This window comes from Mustela nivalis (assembly GCF_964662115.1).
Source record: "Mustela nivalis genome assembly, chromosome: 7".
Lineage (NCBI taxonomy): Eukaryota > Metazoa > Chordata > Mammalia > Carnivora > Mustelidae > Mustela > Mustela nivalis.
Window position 1 is genome coordinate 133,836,210 of NC_139026.1, and position 24,129 is coordinate 133,860,338.

At 37.8% G+C, this 24,129-nt stretch overlaps 1 protein-coding gene across 4 annotated transcripts in view; it reads left to right on the top strand.

Moving 5' to 3' along the window:
- MYO3A (myosin IIIA) overlaps positions 1-24,129 on the top strand; it is a 241,353-nt gene that overhangs the window by 95,618 nt on the left and 121,606 nt on the right. For all 4 annotated transcript variants that reach the window (XM_082740863.1, XM_082740865.1, XM_082740866.1 and 1 more), the window contains exons 11-15: positions 4,457-4,556; positions 6,290-6,406; positions 7,620-7,724; positions 7,831-7,914; positions 12,596-12,798. In XM_082740863.1, coding sequence (XP_082596989.1) covers positions 4,457-4,556; positions 6,290-6,406; positions 7,620-7,724; positions 7,831-7,914; positions 12,596-12,798 — 609 coding nt within the window. The remainder of the gene's footprint in view (positions 1-4,456; positions 4,557-6,289; positions 6,407-7,619; positions 7,725-7,830; positions 7,915-12,595; positions 12,799-24,129) is intronic.

Consider the following 24,129-nt stretch of genomic DNA (forward strand, 5'->3'; position numbering starts at 1 on the left):
TTTGGAAACTCATACCAGAAGCCTCAAGGAGGATGAATTCACAGGAGTGGATGGATTCACAGGAGTATTAGCCAGCCAAATATGGATCTCCCAATTCTTCACCACCTCCTTCTTGTAATTCTCCAGGAATAGTCTTTAGCTGCCAAATGGACCTATAAAAAAACGGGTGAAAAATTCAGGGTTCTTCACTTTAATTAAATGGATGATTGGACTTCTTTTTCTGTTTTCTCAAAAATAATATGAGTCTCTTTGGAAATAGGGGCATAAGTAAGATGATAACCTATTGAATTCAGCAAATACTGAGACCAACTATGTAGAACTTCTGTGCCAGAAACTGGGTGGAGTATACTCTGACTTACTTTATTCAACTAATGTTTATTGAGAACATACTATGTTTTAAATAATCTGCTTGTTCCCCAGATACAGTGGGGGGCGGATCAAAGACATATAATAGTCTCATGTATCTTGGAATTTACAGTGTAGTAAGGTATTCAAATAGTAACTAAATTATCCATACCAATAAGGGCATATCTGTGAATGTTTATAAATGCCATAAAGATGGAGGAACCCAAGAATTGAAAATAGGAGTACAACTATCCTTATTAGATACAGGTCCTTTATCAGATATGTTATTTGCTAATGTTTTCTCCAAGTCTGTGGCTTTCCTTTTGCTCTCTTAACAGTATCTTTTGTAAAGAAAGAAGTTTTTAATTTTAGTGAAGTCCAACTTATTGATTTTTTTTTATGGATGGTGGTTTTCATGCTGTATCTAAAAATTCATTCCAAACCCAAGGTTATCAAGATATTCTCCTATGTTATCTTCTAGGAGTTTTATAGTTTTGCATTTTACATTTAGGTCTGTGATCCATTTGGGTTAATTTTGTTAAAGGGGCCTTGTTAGTGTCTAGATTTTTAAATTTTTGCATATGGGATGTCCAACTTTTCCAGCTCCATAGGTTGAAGAGATTTCCTCATCCCGGGGAACTTCTCAGTCTAGTAAAGGGAGTAAGACCGATATACAAATGATTGGTTGAACTGATTGAACTAAAATATTTGTTCTGAAGGTTGTATAGAATTATGCTGAGAAGCTTTAAAGAGGTGGCATTTGAGGTGAGCTGTGAAAAATGAATAAAGTTTCATCACACAGGTGGAGCTGAGGAGGAACTAATATAAATGAAGGACAAATCTTCCTGACTGTAATATTGAGAAGAGTGTGGAAAGCAAAGGTGGCAGTGGGGTCGGGGGCCATAATGGTAGTGGGATGCAATATGGTGGAGGTGATGGCAGTGAGAAATGGTTTGTTCCAGATAGAATTCGGCAGTAGAGCTGATGGAATTTGTATATGGATTGCATGAAGGATGTGAGAAAAAGAGAAGATCCAAGGACCACTTGAACAATCAGTAGAGGGGAGTCACCGCCTACCGGGATGAGAATCCTGGGGTTTGGGGCTGCGTATTCAGGAGCATGGTTTGGGATGTGTTAAGCCTGCCAATTAGACTTCCAGCTGAAGTGTTGAGTAAGCATTTGGATGCTTAAGCCTGAAGATCAGCAGAGTTGTCAGTGTGTGGGTGGTAGTTAAAGCAGGAAGTGAATGTAGATAGAGAAGAAAAAAACTGCAAGGATTGAAGCTCCAGAGATCCCAGATGTAATAGAAAGATGAGGAGGAATCAGAAAATGATTCTCAAATGGAGATGCCAGTGAGGCAAGGAAGAGAATCAAGGGAAGCGTACAGGATACCAAAACAAGTGTATTTAAGAAGGAGTTGGTCAGTGCTGCCAGTCTGTTAAATAAAATGATGTCTTAGACCTACCCTTGGGCCTTAGCAGTGTGAGGCCATTAATATTCCTAACAGAAGGGGCGCCTGGGTGGCTCAGTGGGTTAAAGGCTCTGCCTTCTGCTCAGGTCATGATCTCAGGATCCTGGGATCGGGCCCCGCATCGCGCTCTCTGCTCAGTGGGGAGCCTGCTTCCCCCTCTCTCTCTGCCTCTCTGCCTACTTGTGATCTCTGTCTGTCAAATAAATAAATAAAATATTTAAAATATATATATATATATTTCTAACGGAAGCTGTTCATGGCGTGAGAGATGGCACGCTGACTGGAACGAGTTTTCTTACTGGATGGAAAGAAATTAAGTATAGATAATTCTTATAAGGATTTTTGCTATAAAGCAAGGAAATAGAACAGTAGATAGGGGGAAAAAATGGAAGTCAAGGAAGGGCATTGTGTTTGTTTCTTTTGAGACTTTTGAGACAAGCACTATGATAGCTGAGAGGAAAATTTGAGGGACGTTAGGATGAGAGAAGAACCAGCGGTGTCCTTCAGTAAGTGAAAGAAGGTAGAATCCAGTGAACCGAAGGAAGGGCTGGCCGAGGGTAGAGGGGGTACAGTTTATCAATACTGATTTAATTCTTTTTCTTTTTCTTTTCTTTTTTTTTTAAGAGGGAGAGAGAGCATGAGCAGGGGAGAGGGGTATAGAGAGGGAGAAGCAGACTCCCCACTGAGCAGGGAGCCTCATGAAGGCCTCCATCCCCGACCCTGGGATCATGACCTGAGCCAAAGGCAGACATTTAACTTATTGAGCCATCCAGGCGTCCCAATAGTTCTTTTAATTTTAAAAGAAATTTTAATTTTAAAAGAATAGGTTCTTTTAATTTTAAAAGAACCAGTGTTGACAGCAATGTGGAGAGAAGGAACACCTCGTGCACTGGTGGTGGGAATGCAAACTGGTGCAGTCCCTGTGGAAGACAGTACGGAAGTGCCCCCCAAAACTAAAAATAGAACTACCATATAATCCAGTAATCACACTACTGGGTATTTACCCAAAGAATACAAAAATACTAATTCAAAGGGATACATGCACCCCTGTGTTTACTGTACCATTATTTACAATAGCCAAAGTCTGGAAGCAGCCCAAGTGTCCATCAGTAGATGAGTGGATAAAGAAGATGTGGTATTATCCAGCCATTAAAAAGAATGAAGTCTGGCCATTGAGGACAACATGGATGGAGCTAGAGAGTTTATATAATACTAAGTGAAGTAAGCCAGTCAGAGAAAGACAAATAACACGTGATTTCACTCATACATGGAATTTAAGAAACAAGACAAAGGGAAAAAAGGGACAAACCAAAAACAGACTCTTAACTGTAGACAACAAACTGGTGGTAGCCAGAGGCAGGTGGGTGGGGTGTGGCTGAACTAGGTGAAGGGGATTAAGAGTACCTTTATGGTGATGAACACTTGAGTCATATATGGAATTGTTGAATCACTATATCGTACGTCTGAAATGAATGCAACACCATATGTTAACTACACTGGAATTAAAGTTTTTAAAAAAATAGTGACTTAATTCACTAAGCAAAGTTTGCTGAGTAAGTGGTATGGTTCTTATTATTCCTCACAGTCTACGTACTCCTTTTATTAACGGACAAATTGAAATGCTTGACAGTACAGTTGACCCTTGAGTAACACAGGTTTGAGCTGCATGGGTTCACTTGTATACAGATTTTTTTCAATAAATACAGTATAACACTCTATTTCCTCTTTATGATTTTCTTAATAGCATTTTCTTTTCCTAGCTTACTTTACTATAAGAATACTATATATAAGAAAAAAACAAAATATGTGTTAATCAGTTTATGTTATCGGTAAGGCTTCTGGTCAACAGAAGGCTATTAGTAGTCAAGTTTTGAAGACTCAAAAGTTATAGCTGGGTGTTTGACTGCAGGGGGTTGGCACCTCTAACCCCATGTTGTTTCAAAAGTCTACTTATCTCCCAAAATAAACATTGGAGGTACAGTTTTGTTCAAAATACCAAGTAGATGATAATTTCATGTCCAGAAAAGTTGAAACAAACCCTGGTGTTTATCTCAGCAGCTTCTCTGGCCTTCATGTCAAATCAAGATCCTCTGGCTGTTGTCAGAAGTTGCTGAAATGTTTTTCCTTGAAAATAAGCTTCCCAGTGCCTGAAACCAATTTCCTTCATCCATTTAACCATTCGAAAATCCACAGTGGAGTTGATTTTACATTCCTCTTAAATTCTGCTGAATAATAATTTCTAATGTAACCATTGCTTAGCCACCAATGGCCTGACACGGTCTCAGAAACCACTGGGAATCTAATGAATTCACATCTCTCTGACTCACCACTTTGTAACAGATTGAATCACAATGTGGAGGGAGCTTTAAAGCAAATTATCTATAGGAGAGTTCTTGATAGAAATAATGAACTCTTTTCATCATCGGTGAAGGAAGTTTGACATGTTGTAATTTTCCTATAGAGAGGAGAAAACAGACCAAATATATTAGGCTATTTTCTGGGAAATGGTTAGTGTTGAATTTAGGAAAATCAGCTTTATAGAAGTTTTGTAGTCTCATATGTATCTAAAACTTACCTCCACTGTGATCAGTAATAAGTTCTCAAGTCAGAAGGGGTTTCTCTCTTTGTACTGCTCTACAGACATGAACGCATTCACACCAAGAAAAGTAACTTCAATAGATCACTAATGTCCAGTCTGAAGGATGTAGACGATTTAGCAACCCTAGAAGTTTTGGATGAGGTAAGAGACTCAGTTTAATTAAACCTAAACATTCTAGATTTTGTTTAATTTATAGAAGTGATGTGCGCAGGAGGCTGTTGGAATATCTATAAGCTTTGCTTGTCTCTTGGCTTCCTGATTATCTCTCCTATCTTCACTTTGAATGTGTGTAACTCAGATTTCCAGATCTCTTCAGCCTGATGTCCATCTTCCTTCCTTCCTTTCTTTCTTTCTTTCTTTCTTTCTTTCTTTCTTTCTTTCTTTCTTTCTTTCTTTCTTTCTCTTTCCTTCTTTCTTTTATAGTCAAATTACAAAGGTGTGGATTCCCACTAGCGTGAGTTGCTTATAAGTTATAGACCCTTCCTCCCCTGAATTCATTCTGGGAGTCTCAGAGGGATGATATACTGAGGTCAGAAAATGGTCTGCCTCCTACAATCTCCACAGAGCATTTTTTCTATTTTCTCTTCTGCTCTATTTTCTCTTCTGCTATTTTCCCTCTATTTTCTCTTCTGCTACACTCTCAGTGGCTGTACCCAGAGGCATCTAGGAAACCCTGAGAGCCTGTCTCTCCTACGATGGCCATTGTCCCCCTCATGGGATCCCAAAGTCCCTACTCTCTTAGGGCTAGCCCATTAGGGCACAGAATTCTGCTTGAAACTCCTCTTATCCCAGTGACCTCAGAACTATTTCAAGCATCTCTTGTGAAGGTACAAATGCAAGCCAGTAAATTACAGTTTCAGTCTCCCTTCCCCTCATCTCCCTTTATTCTGGATAATCAGATCATTAGAGAAATAAATAGCTCCTTTTCAGTAAAAGGTTAGGATCTCTATCCTGTCTGATCAACAGCATTCTTTAAATACATCTAATAAATGCCCGAGATTTGCTTAGAAATTCAACAAATCAGGAGACATTTTCTGAACAGAGGTAGTCATTTGGTAAATTTAGGGTTGCTTAAACAACTCGAGTACTTCCTCAAAATAATCTTTCTTGAGAACATCAAACATCTTGTAATCAAGGCAATCTTTGACTTGCAAAGTCAAAGACTGCCAGCACCTTTGTAAATCTTTTCATACCAAATTCTCTAATGATGGGAGTTTCTAGGCTTGTGGATTATAGAGAAGACTTTGCTCATCATACTGATGGCCTACATGTTAGACACGGGGCTTGCTTGTTCTGTTGTCTGTGCTTTTGTTTTCGTCTCATTTTTGAGCTATGATCTGCTCTCCTCTTGTGTCATGCTGTAAATGATGATTTCTGACACTATTAAAATTGATTTCATGTACTCACAATTTATCAACTATGAAAGTTACTTTTCTGAACTTTTTGCTGTGTCTCATAAAGCCAAATGTCTCAGCAAAGGGCTAGGACGTTCTACAGAACCACTAAATAACCTTGATTTGCAAAAAAGTCATGTTCTCTGTATCCTCCCCTTCCTTTTCCATTGGTCTTTCTCTTTATGTCGTCTTCTGCATTTTCTTATTTTCTGGAAGATTCTCGGCACATAATACCCGTGTAATATCTCACATGGCCTTTGGAAAACACGGAGAACAATGCCATCCCTCTATGGCCCTCAAAATAGAAAATGTCTGTCAGGTGGAAAGCTACTTGCTGACCCAGTGTTAGACTCCGTGTGTCTATTCCTTTCTGATCCTCAATCCAAATTCCAGATGTTTAATTTATTACTGTCTACATTTTAAGTTGTAAGTGACCTTAAATGATTTTTTAAGAAAAAAATTCTTTTTGTTTTATTTTAGAATACAGTCTCAGAACAACTTGAGAACTGTTACTGCAGAGATCAGATTTATATGTATGTGGGAGATATACTCATTGCTCTGAACCCTTTTCAGAGTCTGGGTCTTTATTCCACACAGGTATGTGGCATGGTTTGCATTCTTCTACTTTGTACTAATAATTATACTATTCAGATTTTAAATTAATTTAGATGAGGCCAAAGACGATTTCATTCAGTGCCTTGAAAAAAGAAGTAATTGCTGCTAAAACAGAGAGATGGAAAAAATAGGAGGTGAATCAATCTGGATGTGGTTCCTGGTCTTCCTTCCTCCAAAACTCTAGGGCAGAAGGGTGACTACTTCCAGTCACTGGTAACTGGTCTATACGAAGCATCATATTGATAAACTGATACCTGCGAAAGTGCAGGGTATTGTCTCCCTCTGAACCAAGTATGGGGGAGTCAAGAGTATAATTACATTGTCTCACAGGTAATATATACTTAGTGGCTATGAAACTTGTCATTATGAATTAAAAAATTCCTTTTGACATATTGGTTTTTAGTATCAGGTATGTGTGTTTTATGAATATGAGTATATAATTATCCATTATTCAAGCCCTAGTGGTTTAAATATAGAACAGTTTTCTGGAATTGAGTTAAGCTGTCTTTCATTTTTAATTGGACCTATTCTCTTTTAGCAATTTGTATATTCTAGAAAATCGGTTAATATTATGATTAATAGCTTTTTTATATGTGAGAAATAAATAATTCTCTCATTCTCTACCACCTTAAAATTTACAAGAATAATGGTAAATTAATGAGCCTTGAACTTAAGTTCCAGAAGTCTGAGCTTTCATTAAATTCTGTTATCAGTTAACTTGATGATTTGGGCAGGTCAAATGACAGACTATATGTCAAGTGACGTGAAAAGAAAAAAGTGGTGATTGTATGTCAGACAGGATTATATCCAGGGAATAGTCAACAAAATGATACCTGGTTGTCTTATTTATAGTCTCCTTTTATTTAGAGAGATAATAGTATTTTGAAACATTAAGTTCTGCTTTGGAAGTGGTTATGCACTTCCAAGAGTCTTCTTTTAAATACTGCTACCAGAATGATATCTGCTATTATGTTACATCATATATCTGGGCTCTTTTATGTCAAGCTTTTATTTTATATAATTGTGCATACATGTGTGTATAGTATATGTGTGGAGTGTATGTCATGTTTTGGTGGTATGAAAATGTATTTTGACTTATGTTTTGCTTTAAAAAAATTGGCAGTTCTGCCTGTAAATAATCTAGGACTTAAACAAAAAGAAAAGCCCCACAAAATGCGTTCTTTTTAACCTTTAGCATTCCAAACTATATATTGGAGCAAAGAGAACTGCCAATCCTCCTCACATTTTTGCAATGGCTGACTTAGGATACCAGTCAATGGTAACATACAATTCAGATCAGGTAAGGAGAGTCTCACATCTTAGAAATTCTCCTCTTAGCTTCTTGTGTGTGAGCCACATCTTGTAAGGATAAAGTCTTCTCATGGTTTCCTTTTCTCACTGTGCAGTGCATTGTTATTTCTGGAGAGAGTGGTGCTGGAAAGACAGAAAGTGCTCATCTTTTGGTTCAACAGCTGACGGTTCTTGGAAAGGTACAATGTTTTCTCTATCCTAACAGAAATATTTGTTATATTTCAAAGCCTAATATAGCTGATTAGATTAATGCTCACTGATTCCCACATTAAATAAGGTACAGAAATTATAAAACACGCTTGCTATCTTCTGTGAGTAGAAAAAGAGTATGCTCCATTTTGCGGGTATTCTAACTTTTGTCACTCTTAGTAGGGAAGGCTTTATAAATGTGATTTTCTCCCTTTTTAGCCCCAGTACATTTCCTGAATACTCTCTTTACTTTTTTCCTTTTGTTGCTTGCAGGTTCATATACAAAAATCAATTGTGTTTATATATGTTATATACGTTATAAATGTATATATAATACAAAAGTTAATTTGCATTATATGCATATATAAATATATCTCAGCAATAATCAACTCATTGAAAACTGAAATTTAGAAGTCTTATTTACAATAGCACCAAAAATCAAAATTTAACTATTTAAATCTAAGTCTTATAAAACATATATGGAATTTGTATGCTGAAAAGTAGGAAAAAATGATAAAAGAAATCATAGAATACCCCAATAAATGGAGAGGTATACCATGTTAATGGATTAAAACAGCCATCTTATTACACCACATCTTCACAAATTGATCTGTAGATTCAGTGCTGTTACAATAAAAATCCCAGCAGGATTTTTATTTTTTGTAGAAATTGGCAAGCTGAGTTAAAAAATTATGTGGAAAGGCAAAGGAGCTATAATAATCAATTTTGAAAAGGAACAAGGTTGGAGGACTAATACTATGGTATTAGTATTTTCAGACTTACTGTAAAGCTACAGTAGTTATAGTCAACATTAAAAGCATAATCCACAAAGGAAAAAATTATATTTCACCAAAATTAAGAACTTCTTCTGCTCTCTGAATGACATTTATAACAGATGAAACCACAAGGTACATCCTCAAAGAAACTATTTGCAAGTCACATATCTGATAAAATACTTGCATCCTTAAAGCATATATTGTAAAAAAAAAAAAATCTTAAAAACTCAATAATAAGAGATCAAATAACAAAAAAAAGAACAAAAGAGCGTATCAACTATTCTTAAATAATAAAATATATTAAAAAATAAATAGAGGATTTCAATATTACTTCACCAAAGACAATATGTAGATGGCAAATAAACAAATGAGATGTTCTTGGGGCGCCTGAGTGGCTCCGTGGGTTAAGCCCCTGCCTTTGGCTCAGGTCATGATCCCAGGGTCCTGGGATCGAGCCCCGCATTCGGGCTCTCTGCTCAGGAGGGAGCCTGCTTCCCCCGCCCCCACATGCCTCTGCCTACTTGTGATCTCTCTCTCTCTCTGTGTCAAATGAATAAATAAAATCTTAAAAAAAAAAAAAAAAGAAAACATGTTCAACATCAGTTGTCATTAGGGAAATGCAGATTAAAGCACAGTGGGACATCACTATCCACCTATTAAAATGGTTAAATTTTTTGTTAAGTCTAACAGTACCAAAGCCGAGAAGGACATGGAGTAGCTGGAATGACATGTCATATGTGCTGGTGAAATGCAAAATAGTGCAGTCACTTTGGAAAACAGCTTGGAAGTTTTTTATAAAATTAAATCGCACTTACTGTACAGCCCAGCAATCCTACTTATTTATCCAAATAAAATGAAAACTCATGTTTACACAAAAACCACAAACAAGTATCTATAGTGGCTTTATTTGTAATCTCCAGGAATGGGTAAACAAACCGGTACATGTGTACAGTATACTATTGCCCAGTAACAAAAAGGAGCAAAGAATGATACAAGGAGAGAATCTCATTAGATGAGACTTGGATGAAGCTCAAATGCATTGTGCTAAGTCAAAGAAGTCAGATTCAGAGGACTACAGACTATATGATTCACTTTATATGTCATTCCTGAAATGTTAAAATGGTAGAGACTGAAAACAGATCAGTCATTTTCACAGGCTGGGGATGAAGGGAGGTGTTGGCTACAGAAGGTAATGATACAGTTTTGGGGAGTGATGGAACTGTCTTATGTGTGGATCGTAGTGAGGGTTATATGGTTGTATATGTTTATAAAAACTTTTAGGGACACCTGGGTGGCTCAGTTGGTTAAGCATCTGTCTTTGGCTCAGGTCATGATCTCAGGGTTCTGAAATTGACCCCCACGTTGGGCTCCCTGCTCAGTACGGAGTCCGATTCTCCCTCTCCCTCTCCCTGTGCTCTTTCTTGCTCTCTCTGTCTCTCAAATAAATAAAACCTTAAAAAATTATCTATAAAAACATTTAGAACAGTCCTCCATAAAGGATGAAACTTGTTGTATATAAAATAATACCTTAATTTTTGAAAAAAGAAAGTTGATGATAGAGATTTGGCTTGATTTTCCAGATAGGGTCCTTGAAATAAGTCAAGAATTATATGTTCTTATTAGGATGACTAAAAAACACCCCAAACAAAAGAGCCCCTCAAAACCCATTGTGTACAACTTATCCCTGTGAATATTTTTATTATGATCTACATAGTTATATAGCATTATGTTAAAATTTTTGCCATCACTGTGATTATAGGAATCTTACGTTACAAAGTACTGTGTGTGCTAGGACAGAACCAATCTCTCTATAAAAGGGTGAAGCCTTTTCATCTTATCAGAACAAGTGCTTAATGGAGTATAATTCATTTTCAGAATGAGTTGAAAGATTTCTGTGTTTTAAAAGTCAATTAACTAATTTTAGTATTTTCAATCTCGTGTATGGATATGGAATAGAAATATACCTTGGTCACTGGGTTAATTTGCCCTCCACTAACCAGACCTGTGACCCCCTCACGACTAGAAGAGCCAGCAGAGACCAGGAAGCTAGTGCCCAGGACTGTCATCTCCATCTCTTTCCCATCTCACTGCCCATCCACTTTCCCCCTCCTTAATACTAGAATAAACATCACAGTGAAAAAGAGATGTAATTTTGAGGGAGGCACAGCATAGAGAAGAATTGAACCCCTGAATTAATTTACTCAAGGGCCGTCCATGAGGGCCTTTGCTATTCCTTCTTGGTTTGTGGCTTGATAGAGGGTCTCATCAAAGATGGATTAACTTGTATGTGAATTTTGATTTGTAGAGGTCAGCAGACTTATTTAATCACTTTCTCTTTTCCTAGATCTAAAAATGTGACTTAATATTAATTGGGGATATATATGTATATTATATCTCCATTCCCCAGAACCCTACCCTTATTAGATCTTACTTTACTTTTTACTTTTCTCCTCAATAAAGATTTGCCAGATACAAAAATGGGATGTTTGGTGGAGTAAATTTACATTTGTAATATGCAGGCTTCAAAATCTTAGTAGGGCACTGATCCTTAATACAAGTGGACAAAGACACTTTCTCATCTTTCTCAGGAGTGCAAGACTAGCCCCAAACATTTTAGAAGAGCCAAGTTTGTCCCAGTGCTCCTTACTGTCTTCTCTCAATGTTTACTGCCTCTTCTAGAAGATACTTTATATGCCTTCAGACCCTCACTGTGAATGCCCCCTCTAGCCTGTCTATGTACTAATGTAGTCTGTGTTCCAGAAATACCAACTGCTCCTCTCCCTTCCTTATATAATTTGCATACCTTCAACATAGCTGATCTCAACAAGGTATTACCCTAAACATAATCTACTCAATCTAATTTCTACCAAGATGTGAATGACCCAAACCTCCCTAACCGTCTTAGAGTGGGACATGCATGCTAAAAGAGATTGATTTTTTAAAATCATTTTTTTTATTAATTAAGTTTATTTATTTTCAGCATAACAGTATTCATTATTTTTGCACCACACCCAGTGCTCCATGCAATCTGTGCCCTCTATAATACCCACCACCTGGTACCCCAACCTCCCAAGATTTTATTCATTTATTTGACAGAGACACAGATAGAGAGAAAACACAAGCAGGAGGAGTGGGAGGGGGGGAGAAGCAGGCTTCCCGCTCAATAGGGATCCCGATATGGTGTGGTGCTCGACCCCAGAACCCTGGATCATGACCTGAGTCAAGGCAGACGCTTAACAACTGAGCCACCCAAGCACTCCTAGAGGTTGATTTTTAACCAAATAAATTTCTACTTGATGGAACTCCCAGTAAAGTGGTACATAAGGAAATAATAATAATCATAACAAGCTTGTTTGAGGGAAGGAATGTATAAGACGGGGTAAGAGAAAATAGGACAGCCAAGCAGACCTGCTTCCATCCGTGCTTTTGAGCTATTCTCAGTTTTCCCAATAATTCCATTTCCCCTGCTTCTGAATTCAAAATAATCTTTACTCCCTGGTTTTCAGCTGTAGGAGCTTCCATGGAAGCAACAGAAGTGGTTCTGGCTTTGGGGAACATTTGGATGGGCCCCAGGGAGGTAGAGGAGGAATAGCAAAATGAGAGGTGTACCCCACCGTGCGTAGACTGCTTACAAATTGTCTTTGTAATCAGGCACTGAACAGAACTGTATTCAGTTGAAAAAGTATGAAACATCTCTTTGCCCCTTGAAGAAAGCAAGTGGGAACTCACCTAGAGGAAGGGAAAGGTAGACCAGATACTCTAACATCTGGCATTATGCCAAGAATGTGCTCTCAAGACCTTTATGTCTACATGTAGTGCTTATCAGTGAAGAGACATTTTATTAGATACAGAAGTAATTTTTTACATTAAAAATATATCTTGACATTTTCTCCAGGCTAATAACAGAACCCTGCAAGAGAAGATTTTACAAGTGAACAATTTGGTGGAAGCCTTCGGCAATGCCTCCACCATCATAAATGACAATTCCAGCCGATTTGGGAAATACTTAGAAATGAAATTTTCCTCTTCCGGAGCTGTCGTGGGAGCACAGATTTCTGAATACCTTCTGGAGAAATCACGAGTTATCCGCCAAGCTCTGTAAGTCGGTGTCAAATATTTCTTTTTCTGGGAAATAAGCAAAGAATGCTTTTATTTTAATAGCAGAATATCTTACTTATTCAAAAAACTTAGCAAATGTTATTTTTTTTTTGAATCTTATAAACATATATTTTTATCCCCAGGGGTACAGGTCTGTGAATCACCAGGTTTACACACTTCACAGCACTCATCCAAGCACATACCCTCCCCAATGTCCATAATCCCACCCCCTTCTCCCAAACCCCCTCCCCCTAGCAACCCTCAGTTTGTTTTGTGAGATTAAGAGTCACTTATGGTTTGTCTCCCTCCCAATCCCATCTTGTTTCATTGATTCTTCTCCTACCCACTTAAGCCCCCATGTTGCATCACCACTTCCTCATATCAGGGAGATCATATGATAGTTGTCTTTCTCTGATTGACTTATTTCGCTAAGCATGATACGCTCTAGATCCATCCATGTTGTCGCAAATGGCAAGATTTCATTTCTTTTGATGGCTGCATAGTATTCCATTGTGTATATATACCACATCTTCTTGATCCATTCATCTGTTGATGGACATCTAGGTTCTTTCCATAGTTTGGCTATTGTGGACATTGCTGCTATAAACATTCGGGTGCACGTGCCCCTTTGGATCACTACGTTTGTATCTTTAGGGTAAATACCCAATAGTGCAATTGCTGGGTCAAAGGGCAGTTCTATTTTCAACATTTTGAGGAACCTCCATGCTGCTTTCCAGAGTGGCTGCACCAGCTTGCATTCCCACCAACAGTGTAGGAGGGTTCCCCTTTCTCCGCATCCTCGCCAGCATCTGTCATTTCCTGACTTGTTGATTTTAGCCATTCTGACTGGTGTGAGGTGATATCTCATTGTGGTTTTGATTTGTATTTCCCTGATGCCGAGTGATATGGAGCACTTTTTCATGTGTCTGTTGGCCATCTGGATGTCTTCTTTGCAGAAATGTCTGCTCATGTCCTCTGCCCATTTCTTGATTGGATTATTTGTTCTCTGGGTGTTGAGTTTGCTAAGTTCTTTATAGATTCTGGACACTAGTCCTTTATCTGATATGTCGTTTGCAAATATCTTCTCCCATTCTGTCAGTTGTCTTTTGATTTTGTTAACTGTTTCCTTTGCTTAGCAAATGTTATTGATTATTTTCTATATGAAAGGCATTTATTGTTAGAATCAAAGAGATCCCTCAGTATTGTCTTATTTTCACATATTATGTCTAGTAGGAGAGGTAATAAATCACCTGAATTTATGATACCAGATATAAAACCTATAAGCACCTCATAGATGCTAACAGGATAAATTGTAGAGAGATTTCTGAAGTAGAAGAGAACATATTTCTTTACATAAAACTAATGTGAAATTTAATTAGAAATAAGAGGTTTTTTTCTTTTTAGTGCTAGAATATATAGATAGATCTTTATATTAATTCTATCCCTCCTATGGTTTTATATATAAGAGACGAAATAAAAGTCTCAGGTATGGGCTTAATTGTACTGTCCTGTTAATTTCCAGCCGATTTCAGCCACCAATACAATGTTTCGGTGTCAGGTTGACTGAGTTCCTTTTGGTAGTTTGTAGCTGAATGACAAAATTTCTCTACTATCCTAATGATTCCAAAATATCTTTGTTATTCTCATGTGGAAACTATAGTCAAAACATTGGATTTAGTTGTTACATTATTGTTACATTATTTCTAAAAAGTGTGGCAAGTTAGGGGCACGTGGGTGGCTCCGTCATTGAGCATCTAACTCTTGAATTCAGCTCAGGTTGTGATCCCAGCATCCTAGGAACAAGCCCCGCATTGAGCTCCACATTCAGCACGGATTCTGTCCCTCTCCCTGCCCTCAGCCCCTCCCCCCTCATGCAGCCTCTCTCTCTCTCTCAAATAAATAAATAAATCTTAAAAAATCTTTTTAAAAGTGTGGCAAGGTAGAGTCTTTCACTTTTCTTATGTTGGTTTTACACCAAGCATATCTACATTACTATAGAAATATGTCTTTTATTAAAATCATGGGAACACAAGTCTTATTATATGCTAGTACATTATTAAATTTCATATAAATACCTTCAAATTTGCTACTATTCAATTTATTAATACATTGTGAATATAAGTTGCCTGGAGTCCACTTCCTGAACTCGGCTTTCGCTGTGGAAAATTATGCTTTGATCCTCAATTCAAAATACACAGGGAATGACTACGAGATGAATATTTTGTATTGCGGCTTCACCACATACGTGTTAGTTCACTTTGGATTAGTTATTTAAACCCTAAAAACCCTTCTAGGATTTAAACCCTAAAAACCCTTCTAGGATCTTGGTTCTGCAATTTCGTGTGTGTGTGTGTGTGTGTGTGTGTGTGTGTGATTTGAAATATTTAATCTCTCTGTACCTCAGTTGTTCATCGTGAAAAGGAGAATAACAGTAGTACTTCTCCCTCAGTTAAGAGGACACCTGTGAAGTATGTAGCACAATGGATGACACGTAGGGAGAACCCCGTGAGCCTAAGCCATTGTTAGCAGTAATAGTGTGGATAGTTGTGTGAAGCTTAGAAATGATACTTAGCGCAGTACATGGGACACTGAATATGCTCAGTAAATGACAGCCACTAGTCGTGCTGTGTGCCAGGTCCCCAGAACTTACTGGATAGGCATGTCAGCCTCTCGGCCACATGGAGGAACCCTGGGGGGTCTCTCACAGATGTGGAGATGGAACCGGTTCTCAAAGTAATCTGTCCTGTTCTCATAACTGTGTAAGACTCTCCTTGAGGCCTCTGGGGAAGAATGACCTAACGACCTAATAGGCTGACTCCTGAGATTTGGGGGGACCACAGTGATAGAGTGTCGGGGGCACCATTCACAGCGGGTTCTCTGGAGCTCTGTGCTGGGGCGCCATTCACAAATTCCTTGGGAACAATAACTTCTAGAGCTCCCCACTGAAGCCCTGGGTTTGAACCATAGACATAATCTTGTTAGTACTGACTGCTATATGGTAGCATGTATTTTAGGAAATGGTACAATTGGGATTATATTTTAGACACACTGTGAATTAATGAAGCTTTTTTTCCAACTATCCTAAAGAACTATTCTAGTTTTATAGTGTTGTTTATTGGGTCCCCCAGTCAACACTTTAAGTTCCAAATTCACAACCAACTTGAAATCCAACACGGTTTGTCATTGGAGCGTGGCTGCCTTATAGTTTTTCCATTTAAAAAAATTTTTTTTACCCCTATTTTCTTCTTTTACTTAATTTCAATAGCATTTGTAAATTCTAGAGAAGCTTCTTGTGGTCTTTGAAAATGAAGTACCAAGTAGATTATTGAAGAATTCCTAGGTCACAGAGCATAAGACAGAGAGTAGAGAATAGATCCGAGGAGGCAGGCAAGAACCAGAACAGATGTTTATGTCTTAAAATAAACCTACTCTTTATTTAAAGGGAATAAGTTCTTTTTTAAAAAGATTTTTTAATTTATATATTTGACCGAGAGAGAGACAATGAGAGAGGAACATAAGCAGGGGGGTTGGGAGTGGGAGAAGCAGGCTTCCCGCCGAGCAGAGAGCCCGATGCGGGGGGCTCAATCCAGGACCCTGGGATCTGACCTGAGCCAAAGGCAGCCGCTTAACAGCTGAGCCACCCAGGTGCCCCTTAAGAGAATAATTTCCTTTTTCTTTTTGCTTCTGCCCATGTTGTCCCACCCTAATCTCTGACCACATTTATTTTTATAGATAGTCCTATTTATTGATATATGTTTAAATATTTATAAATGATTCGTAAGTAATTTATAAATATATACTTATATATTTAGGTATTTATAAATATATATTTATGTCTGCTATATATGTATGTTTTTGTTCCTAATGATAACAGAATCATTCAGTTGTGGCTTAATGAAGAAATCTTAAAAGGGGCTCCTTAATTTCAAGAAGAAAAGGAGCACATGGAAGTCAATGCTCAGTAATTCTCACGAATAGAAATTATAGCTGTTTCGCTGCCCTTGTCTCCCATTACTCTAGTTTCCTGCAACAAAGCATTGACTGTGCACCAGATGCTGCCGGAGGCGTCCACAAAGTGGCTGTTGTGGTCAGTTGTGGAGCTCTCTATGGAAGAAGGAAAATATTATTTATGGAGCACTTACTGTGTGTTGGGCACTGTGCTAAGCACTTTATATGCATTATCTATTTTAATTCTAACAGTGATAGGATGGATATTATTGTCTATTTTATAAATGAGGAGGCTGGGACTGAGAATTGTAATAAGTCACATAATACCAAAAAGCTAATAAATGGCTGAGTTGGGGTTTGAACCCATGTGTCTATCTGACTCCAACATCCACCATTCTTCCATCTGTCTGTCTGTCCATCCGCCCATCCATCCATCCATCCATCCATCCTCTTGGCAAATATTAATTGAGTGCTACTATGTGCCAGGAACTCTAGTGGGCACAGGAGATACAAAGCTGAGTGAGGTCGGATTCTTCCAGTAGAGCAGCTCAGGCTTCTGGATCATGTGTGCTCTGAAACAAAGCTTGCTGACCACTTGTTGGTTTCTAGTCTCCCAGGAAAGTAGGCAATGAGTTCATCTGCTCAGTGTGAGCAGCCAAGGGGTAAGGGAGAGGGATTGAGGAGACTACGTGTCTCAGAGGAAGGAGTCCTTGGTGGAGGAAGCTGGAATTAGAAATGTAAAATTAAAAACACTGTTACACAAATATCCTATGAGGCCTTAGGAAGTCAAAGCTGCATTGTTGGCTTTCCCAGCCTTATTGTTGGCCACTTTGTTGAAGATTCAGAAGTTTCACGGTTGGGGTAAGCCACACCCCTGTGAGACCTTTGCCATAGTTTTGAGGGTGTTATAGGTCTTGGCCATATAGGTGACCCCCAGGCTCCAAGCAGGTGAATACACATGAGACAGACCTGAGGACCCTTCTGCAAATGGCTGAGCGAAGAAGTATTAGAAGATCCACAGTTAGGGATGGAGAAATATTACCTGGTAAATTGCTGAGACCCCTGTGTTTGTCCCCAGCCATTCTGTCCTGGGAACCACTGGTCTTATGAGCATGTATGGGATGTTATGGTCTTCTGTCTTCTGAAATGCAATTTTGATGTAGTTGGGGCAACATATGAGATAGGAAATCATTGGCAGTATCTTCTTTTCCTGTTACTTTAATTCTCTGATTGTTTATCCAACCGGAGGTTGATGTATTTCCTATAGCATCTCCAGGTCCTGTCCAATTACAATTCTCAGTAAGTGTAAACTGGTAATTAAAGAGAAAACCAGCAGTTTTGTGTTTCTACATTTATGACTCACATCTCTAATTGTACACCGCAACCGTTTAAGCATTAAAGGTGTGACGCGTAGAGCAATCGATGTGATTTCGTTAGAACAAAACAAACTAAATTATGTGCTGTGCCAGTCTTCGAGAACTTTTGTTGTGGTGAGAAAAGACAAGAAGTAAACTTGTGGCTTGGTTCTGACCTTGCTCATGCACAATGCTGGTGTTCACTGAAGCATTAGTGGGTACTGCACAAGGGATGGCTGGGAACATCATTCTTAAGGACATGCGGTCCTTGCTTCAGCGTTCAAGCCCATGCACCACCCTTTGCTTGAAAAGCTCACTTGTCTTTGGTTCCCTGACTGGATTCCCCTGATTTCCTCTCCTACTTCTCTGAATTTTTTTTTTCTCTGACTTTGATTCATCTATCCATTCCCTGAATGTGTATTTACCAAAGCGTGGTCCTCTGGGTGTTCCTCTTTTCTCTCTACTCTTTCACTTAGCAATTCAGCTGTCAGGGCCCCAACAACTAGTTCTATGTGACTGACACCCAAAGATGTACTTCTCCCTCCCACCTAAGTTCACATTTTTCATTTCCATGTACCTAGATATCCTGTTGCCATATAGAACTCAACTGTATATGTATAGTCAAATGTCTTTCTTTTCCTGCTGGTCCCCTTTTGGGGGTAGGAAGCCATCCTCCTCCATTTATAGAAAACCTCTGACCTTCCCTTCACTCCCCATGTCTAAAGACTTGGGAGTCCCTTTCTAGAATGACTTTCACAGCTCTTCTCTGCTTTCCCGTCCTCTGCTGCTATTTTTTCTCAAGCCCTTCTTCCCTCTGATTCAGACATTTGAAAGGTTTGGACTTCCTGACCATTTGAACTCTCTTCCAAGGTGCGGTGATATTATACCATCCCAGACTTAGGGGAGAGTCTCAACCCAGAAGGTATACTAATCAAAAACAGTGTTACTTTTTTCTTTCAAAATGTTGGATTCTTTTTGAAATACTAACAAGGAAAGCAAGAATCCGCATTCATCACTCCATCAAGTCACACACCTTCATATTAAGCATTTTTACTTGTTAAAGACTGAATAGAGTGTCTTACAGAGTTATTGATGAGGCACAAATATCAAATGTCTAACCATGTTATTTTAAAGATTTTATTTATTTATTTGACAGAGAGAGATCACAAGTAGGCAGAGAGCCAGGCAGAGAGAGAAGGGGAAGCAGGCTCCCCGCTGAGCAGAGAGCCCAATGCGGGGCTTGATCCCAGGACACTGAGATCATGACCTGAGCCGAAGGCAGCGGCTTAATCCACTGAGCCACCCAGGCACCCCTCTAACAATGTTATTTTAAAACCTCTTGAAAACCTCTCTTACAGAGAAGTTTTTAACCTTAATGAAGTCCGGTGTATCACTTAATGTCTTTCAGGGATCATGGTTTTGGTGTCACATCTAAAAAGTCATCACATAGCCACCATCAGCTCGTTTCTCTCTTACGTGATCTTCTTGGAGTTTTATAATTCTGTGTTTTACATATTTAGGTCTATGACCCATTTTGAATTAATTTTTGGGAAAGGTCTAAGGTCTTTGGATTCCTGGTTTTTTGTTTTGTTCTGTTTTGTTTGTTTGTTTGTTTGTTTTGCTGGTGGATGTCCAGTTGTCTTTGCTTCATTGTATTACCTTTGCTCCTATATCAAGAGTCAATGGGTTCTATTTATTCTGGGCCCTCTCTGTGTTTCATTGATCTGTTTGTCTTTTTTTTTTTTTTTTTTGGTCAGTACTACACTGTCTCGATTACTACAGCTTTCTAAGAATTCTTGACGTCAGGCAGGGTCAGTCCATTAAACTTTTTCTTCTTCAATATTGTATTAGCTATTCTTGGTCTTTTGCTTCTCCATATAAACTTTAGGATCTAAACATCAATATCCACAAAATAACTTGCTCAGATTTGGAATGAGATTGACTTTTATAGGTTAATCTGTATCCTGCAGACTTGCTATAATTGCTTATTAGTTCAAGGAGGGTTTGTTTGTGTTTTTTTTTTTTTTTGGTCAATTCTTTAGCTTTTTCTATATAGACAATAATGTCATCTGTAAAGAAATACAGTTTTGCTTTCCCCCTCTCAAACTGTATACAAGAGTTACGACTTCCAAAGCAATGTTGAAAAGGAGTTGAGAAGGGACATCCTTGCCTTGTTCTTGATCCTAGTGTGACAGCTTTCAGTTTCTCACTATGAAGTGTGATGTCACCAGTAGTGTTTTTTATAGATCTTCTTTACCAAGTTGAGGAAGTTTCCCTCTATTACTAGTTTACTGAGTTTTTTTTGCCATGAATGGCTGTTGGATTTTGTCAAATGCTTTTTCTGCATTTACTGGTAGGATCATGTGATTTTTTTCTTCTTTAACCTACTGAGATGATGAATTACACGGATTAATTTTCTGAATGTTCAAACAGCCACGCATACCTGGGGTATATACCATTTGGTCATGGTATGTAATTCTGTTTATTCATTGCCATATTCAATTTGCCTACGTTTTGTTGAGGATTTTTCCATCTAGGTTCATGGAAGCTATTGGTCTATAGTTTTCTCATGATATCTTTATTTGGTTTTGATATTAGGATAGTGCTGGCCTCACTGAACAATTTAAGTATTCACTTTGCATCTATTTTCTGAAAGACTGTAGAGAATTGGCATAAATTCTACAGGAAATATTTGGCATAATTAACAGTGAATCCATGTGGCATAAATCAAATATTTGGCATAATTCAACAGTGAACCCATTCAATAGCTTTCTATTTTGGAAGATTATTAATTATTGATTCTATTTCTTTAATAGATTTTTGAGCCTCTTCAGATTGTCCGTTTCCTCTTGTGTGTGTTTTGGCAACTTAGACCTTTCAAAGAATTGGTCCATTTCATCTAGGTTTTGAAGAATGGAGTTGTTCATAGTATTCTTTTATTATCCTTTTAATTTCCATGGGCTGATAAGTGATGTCCCTTCTTTTATTTCTGATATTAGTAATTTTTGTCCTTTTTTTTTTTCTTAGCCTGCCTGCCTAGAAGCTTATTGATTTTATTGATCTTAAAAAAAAAAATCTTTTGGTTTTTCTCTACTGATTTCTAATTTCATTGATTTCTGCTCTATTTCATTTTATTTCTTGTCTTCTGCTTTGGATTTCTTTGGACTCCTACTTTAGATTTAATTTGTTCATTTAACCAGCTTTCTAAAATGAAAAGTTTAGATTATTGTTTTTAGATCTTTCTTCTTTTTAACAGAGTCATTGAAGGCTCTAAATTATCCTCTAAACACTACTTTTACTGCATCCCACAAATTTTGTTAAGTCATGGTTTCATTCTCACCTAGTTCAACATGTTTTAAATTTTCTTTTAATATTTATCTTTGAACCATGTATTATTTAGAACTGCAGTATTTGATCACCACATATTTTGGAATTTTCCAGTCATCTTTGTTATTGATTTCTAGTCTCATTCTATTGTGAGCTAAGAGAAGAGATTATATGATGTCAATTATTTTTAATTTGTTAAGGTTTGTTCTATGGCCTAAGATGTGGTCTGTCTTGATGAATGTTCCATATGAGCTTGAGAAGAATTTGAGTTTTGCTGCTTTTGGATGATGTAGTCTAGAGGATATCAGTTATGTCCAGTTGATTGATATTATTGTTGCATTCAACTGTGCCCTTACTGCTTTTCTGCTTGCTTGATCTGTCCATTTCTGAGAGACGTGTGTTGACGTTCTCAGCTACAATAGTGGATTCTTCTCTTTCTCCTTGCACGTTTATCAGTTTTTGTCTCACATAGTTTTATGCTCCGTTGTTATGTCCATAAACATTAAGGATTATTATGTCTCTTGGGGAATTTAACCCTTTATCATTATGTAATATATTTCTTAATCCCTGATAAGTTCCTTGCTTCCCTGCTCTGTGAAATATAATTGTTGTTCCTGCTTTCTTTTGATAAGCATTAGCATGGTATTTTTTCTTTATCTATTTATTTTTTTAGAAGATTTTATTTTATTTATTTGAAAGAGAGGGTGAGACTCTGTCTCACAAGCTGGAGGAGAGGGAGAAGCAGAGGCAGAGGGAGAAAGAAAAGCAGGTTCCCCACTGAGCAGGGAGCCCAGTGCGGGACTCAATCCCAGGACCCAGGGATCATGACCTGAGCCGAAGGCAGACACTTAATGACCCAGCCACCCATTTATTTAATGGATAAATAAATATCCATTTATTTTTAATCAATATGTGTCTTTATATTTAAAGTATGTTTCTTGTAATAACATATGTATAAGTCTTATTTTTTGATCCCTCTGACAATTTCTGTCTTTTAATTGGTATTATTTAAACCGTAGATGTTCACAGTGATTACGGATATAACTGGATTGATTCATAGCTATCATACTACTGTTTTCTAATTGTTGCCCTTGTTCTTTGTTACTGTTTTTGTCTCCCACTCTTTTTCTGCCTTCCGTGGTTTTTAATTGAGCATCTCTATGATTCTATTTTCTTACCTTTCTTAGCATATTTTGATGATACTTCTTTTTTCACTTTTTTAGTAGTTACCTTAGAGTTTTCAGTATATACTTATCACTAATCCAAGTCTTCCTTCAAATAACACGATAGTCAGTACTTTATAACAATATCTCATAATAACAAAATAATTCTAGTTTTACTCTCCAGTCCCTCATTTCATTGCTATGATTGATTTCATCATATATAAGCATACATAATATATACACATGTATATTTATTATATGTACACATAAGCATACATAATTGAATATATTGTTACTATTACTCCTTTATTTGTATTATTCCAGAAGCTGGGGAATGCTGCTTATACATAGACCACAGAGATTTCTCGTGCAAGTGAGAAAACTGAACCCCAGAAAGGCTGTTAACAAAGTGGTTAAAGATAAGGCTTTGGCCTTAAACAGCCCTGGTTAGACAGCATGGTACTGCCACACAAACAGACATGTAGACCAGTGGTACAGAGTAGAGAGCCCAAATATGGACCCTCAACTCTATGGTCAAATAATCTCTGACAAAGCAGGAAAAAATATACAGTGGAAAAAAGACAGTCTCTTCAATAAATGGTGCTGGGAAAATTGGACAGCTATGTGTAGAAGAATTAAACTTGATAGTTCTCTTATACCATACACAAAGATAAACTCTAAATGGATGAAAGAGCTCAATATGAGACAGGAATCCCTAAAAATCCTAGAGGAGAACATAGGCAATAACCTCTTCAACATGGGCCACAGCCACTTCTTTCAAGACAGGCCTCCAAAAGCAAGGGAAACAAAATCGAAAATCAACTTTTGGGACTTCATCAAGATAAAAAGCTTCTGCACAGCAAAGGAAACAGTCAACAAAACAAAGAAACAACCCACCGAATGGAAGAAGATATTCACAAATGACACTATAGACAAAGTGCTAATATCCAAGAACTATAAAGAACTTCTGAAACTCAACACCCAAAAAACAGATAAGTCCAAAAATGGGCAGAAAACATGAACAGACACTCCTCCAATGGAGACAAGCAAATGGCTAGCAGACACATCAAAAAATGTTCATCATTAGCCACCAGGGAAATTCAAATCAAACCCACATTGAGATACCCCCTTAACACCAGTTAGAATGACAAAGATTAACAAGGCAGGAAGCAACAAATGTTGGAGAGGATGTGGAGAAAGGGGAACCCTCTTACACTGTTGGCGAGAATGCAAGTTGGTGCAGCCACTTTGGAAAACAGTGTGGAGAGTCCTCAAAAAATTAAAAATAGAGCTACCCTGTGACCCAGCAATTGCCCTATTGGGTATTTACCCCCAAAATACAGATGTAGTGAAAAGAAGGGCCATATGTACCCCAGTGTTCATAGCAGCAATGTCTGCAATTAGCCAAACTGTGGAAAGAGCTGAGATGACCTTCAACAGATGAATGGATAAAGATGTGGTCCATATATACATTGGAATATTACTCAGCCATCAGAAAGGACGAATACCCAACTTTTGCATCAACATGTGTGAGACTG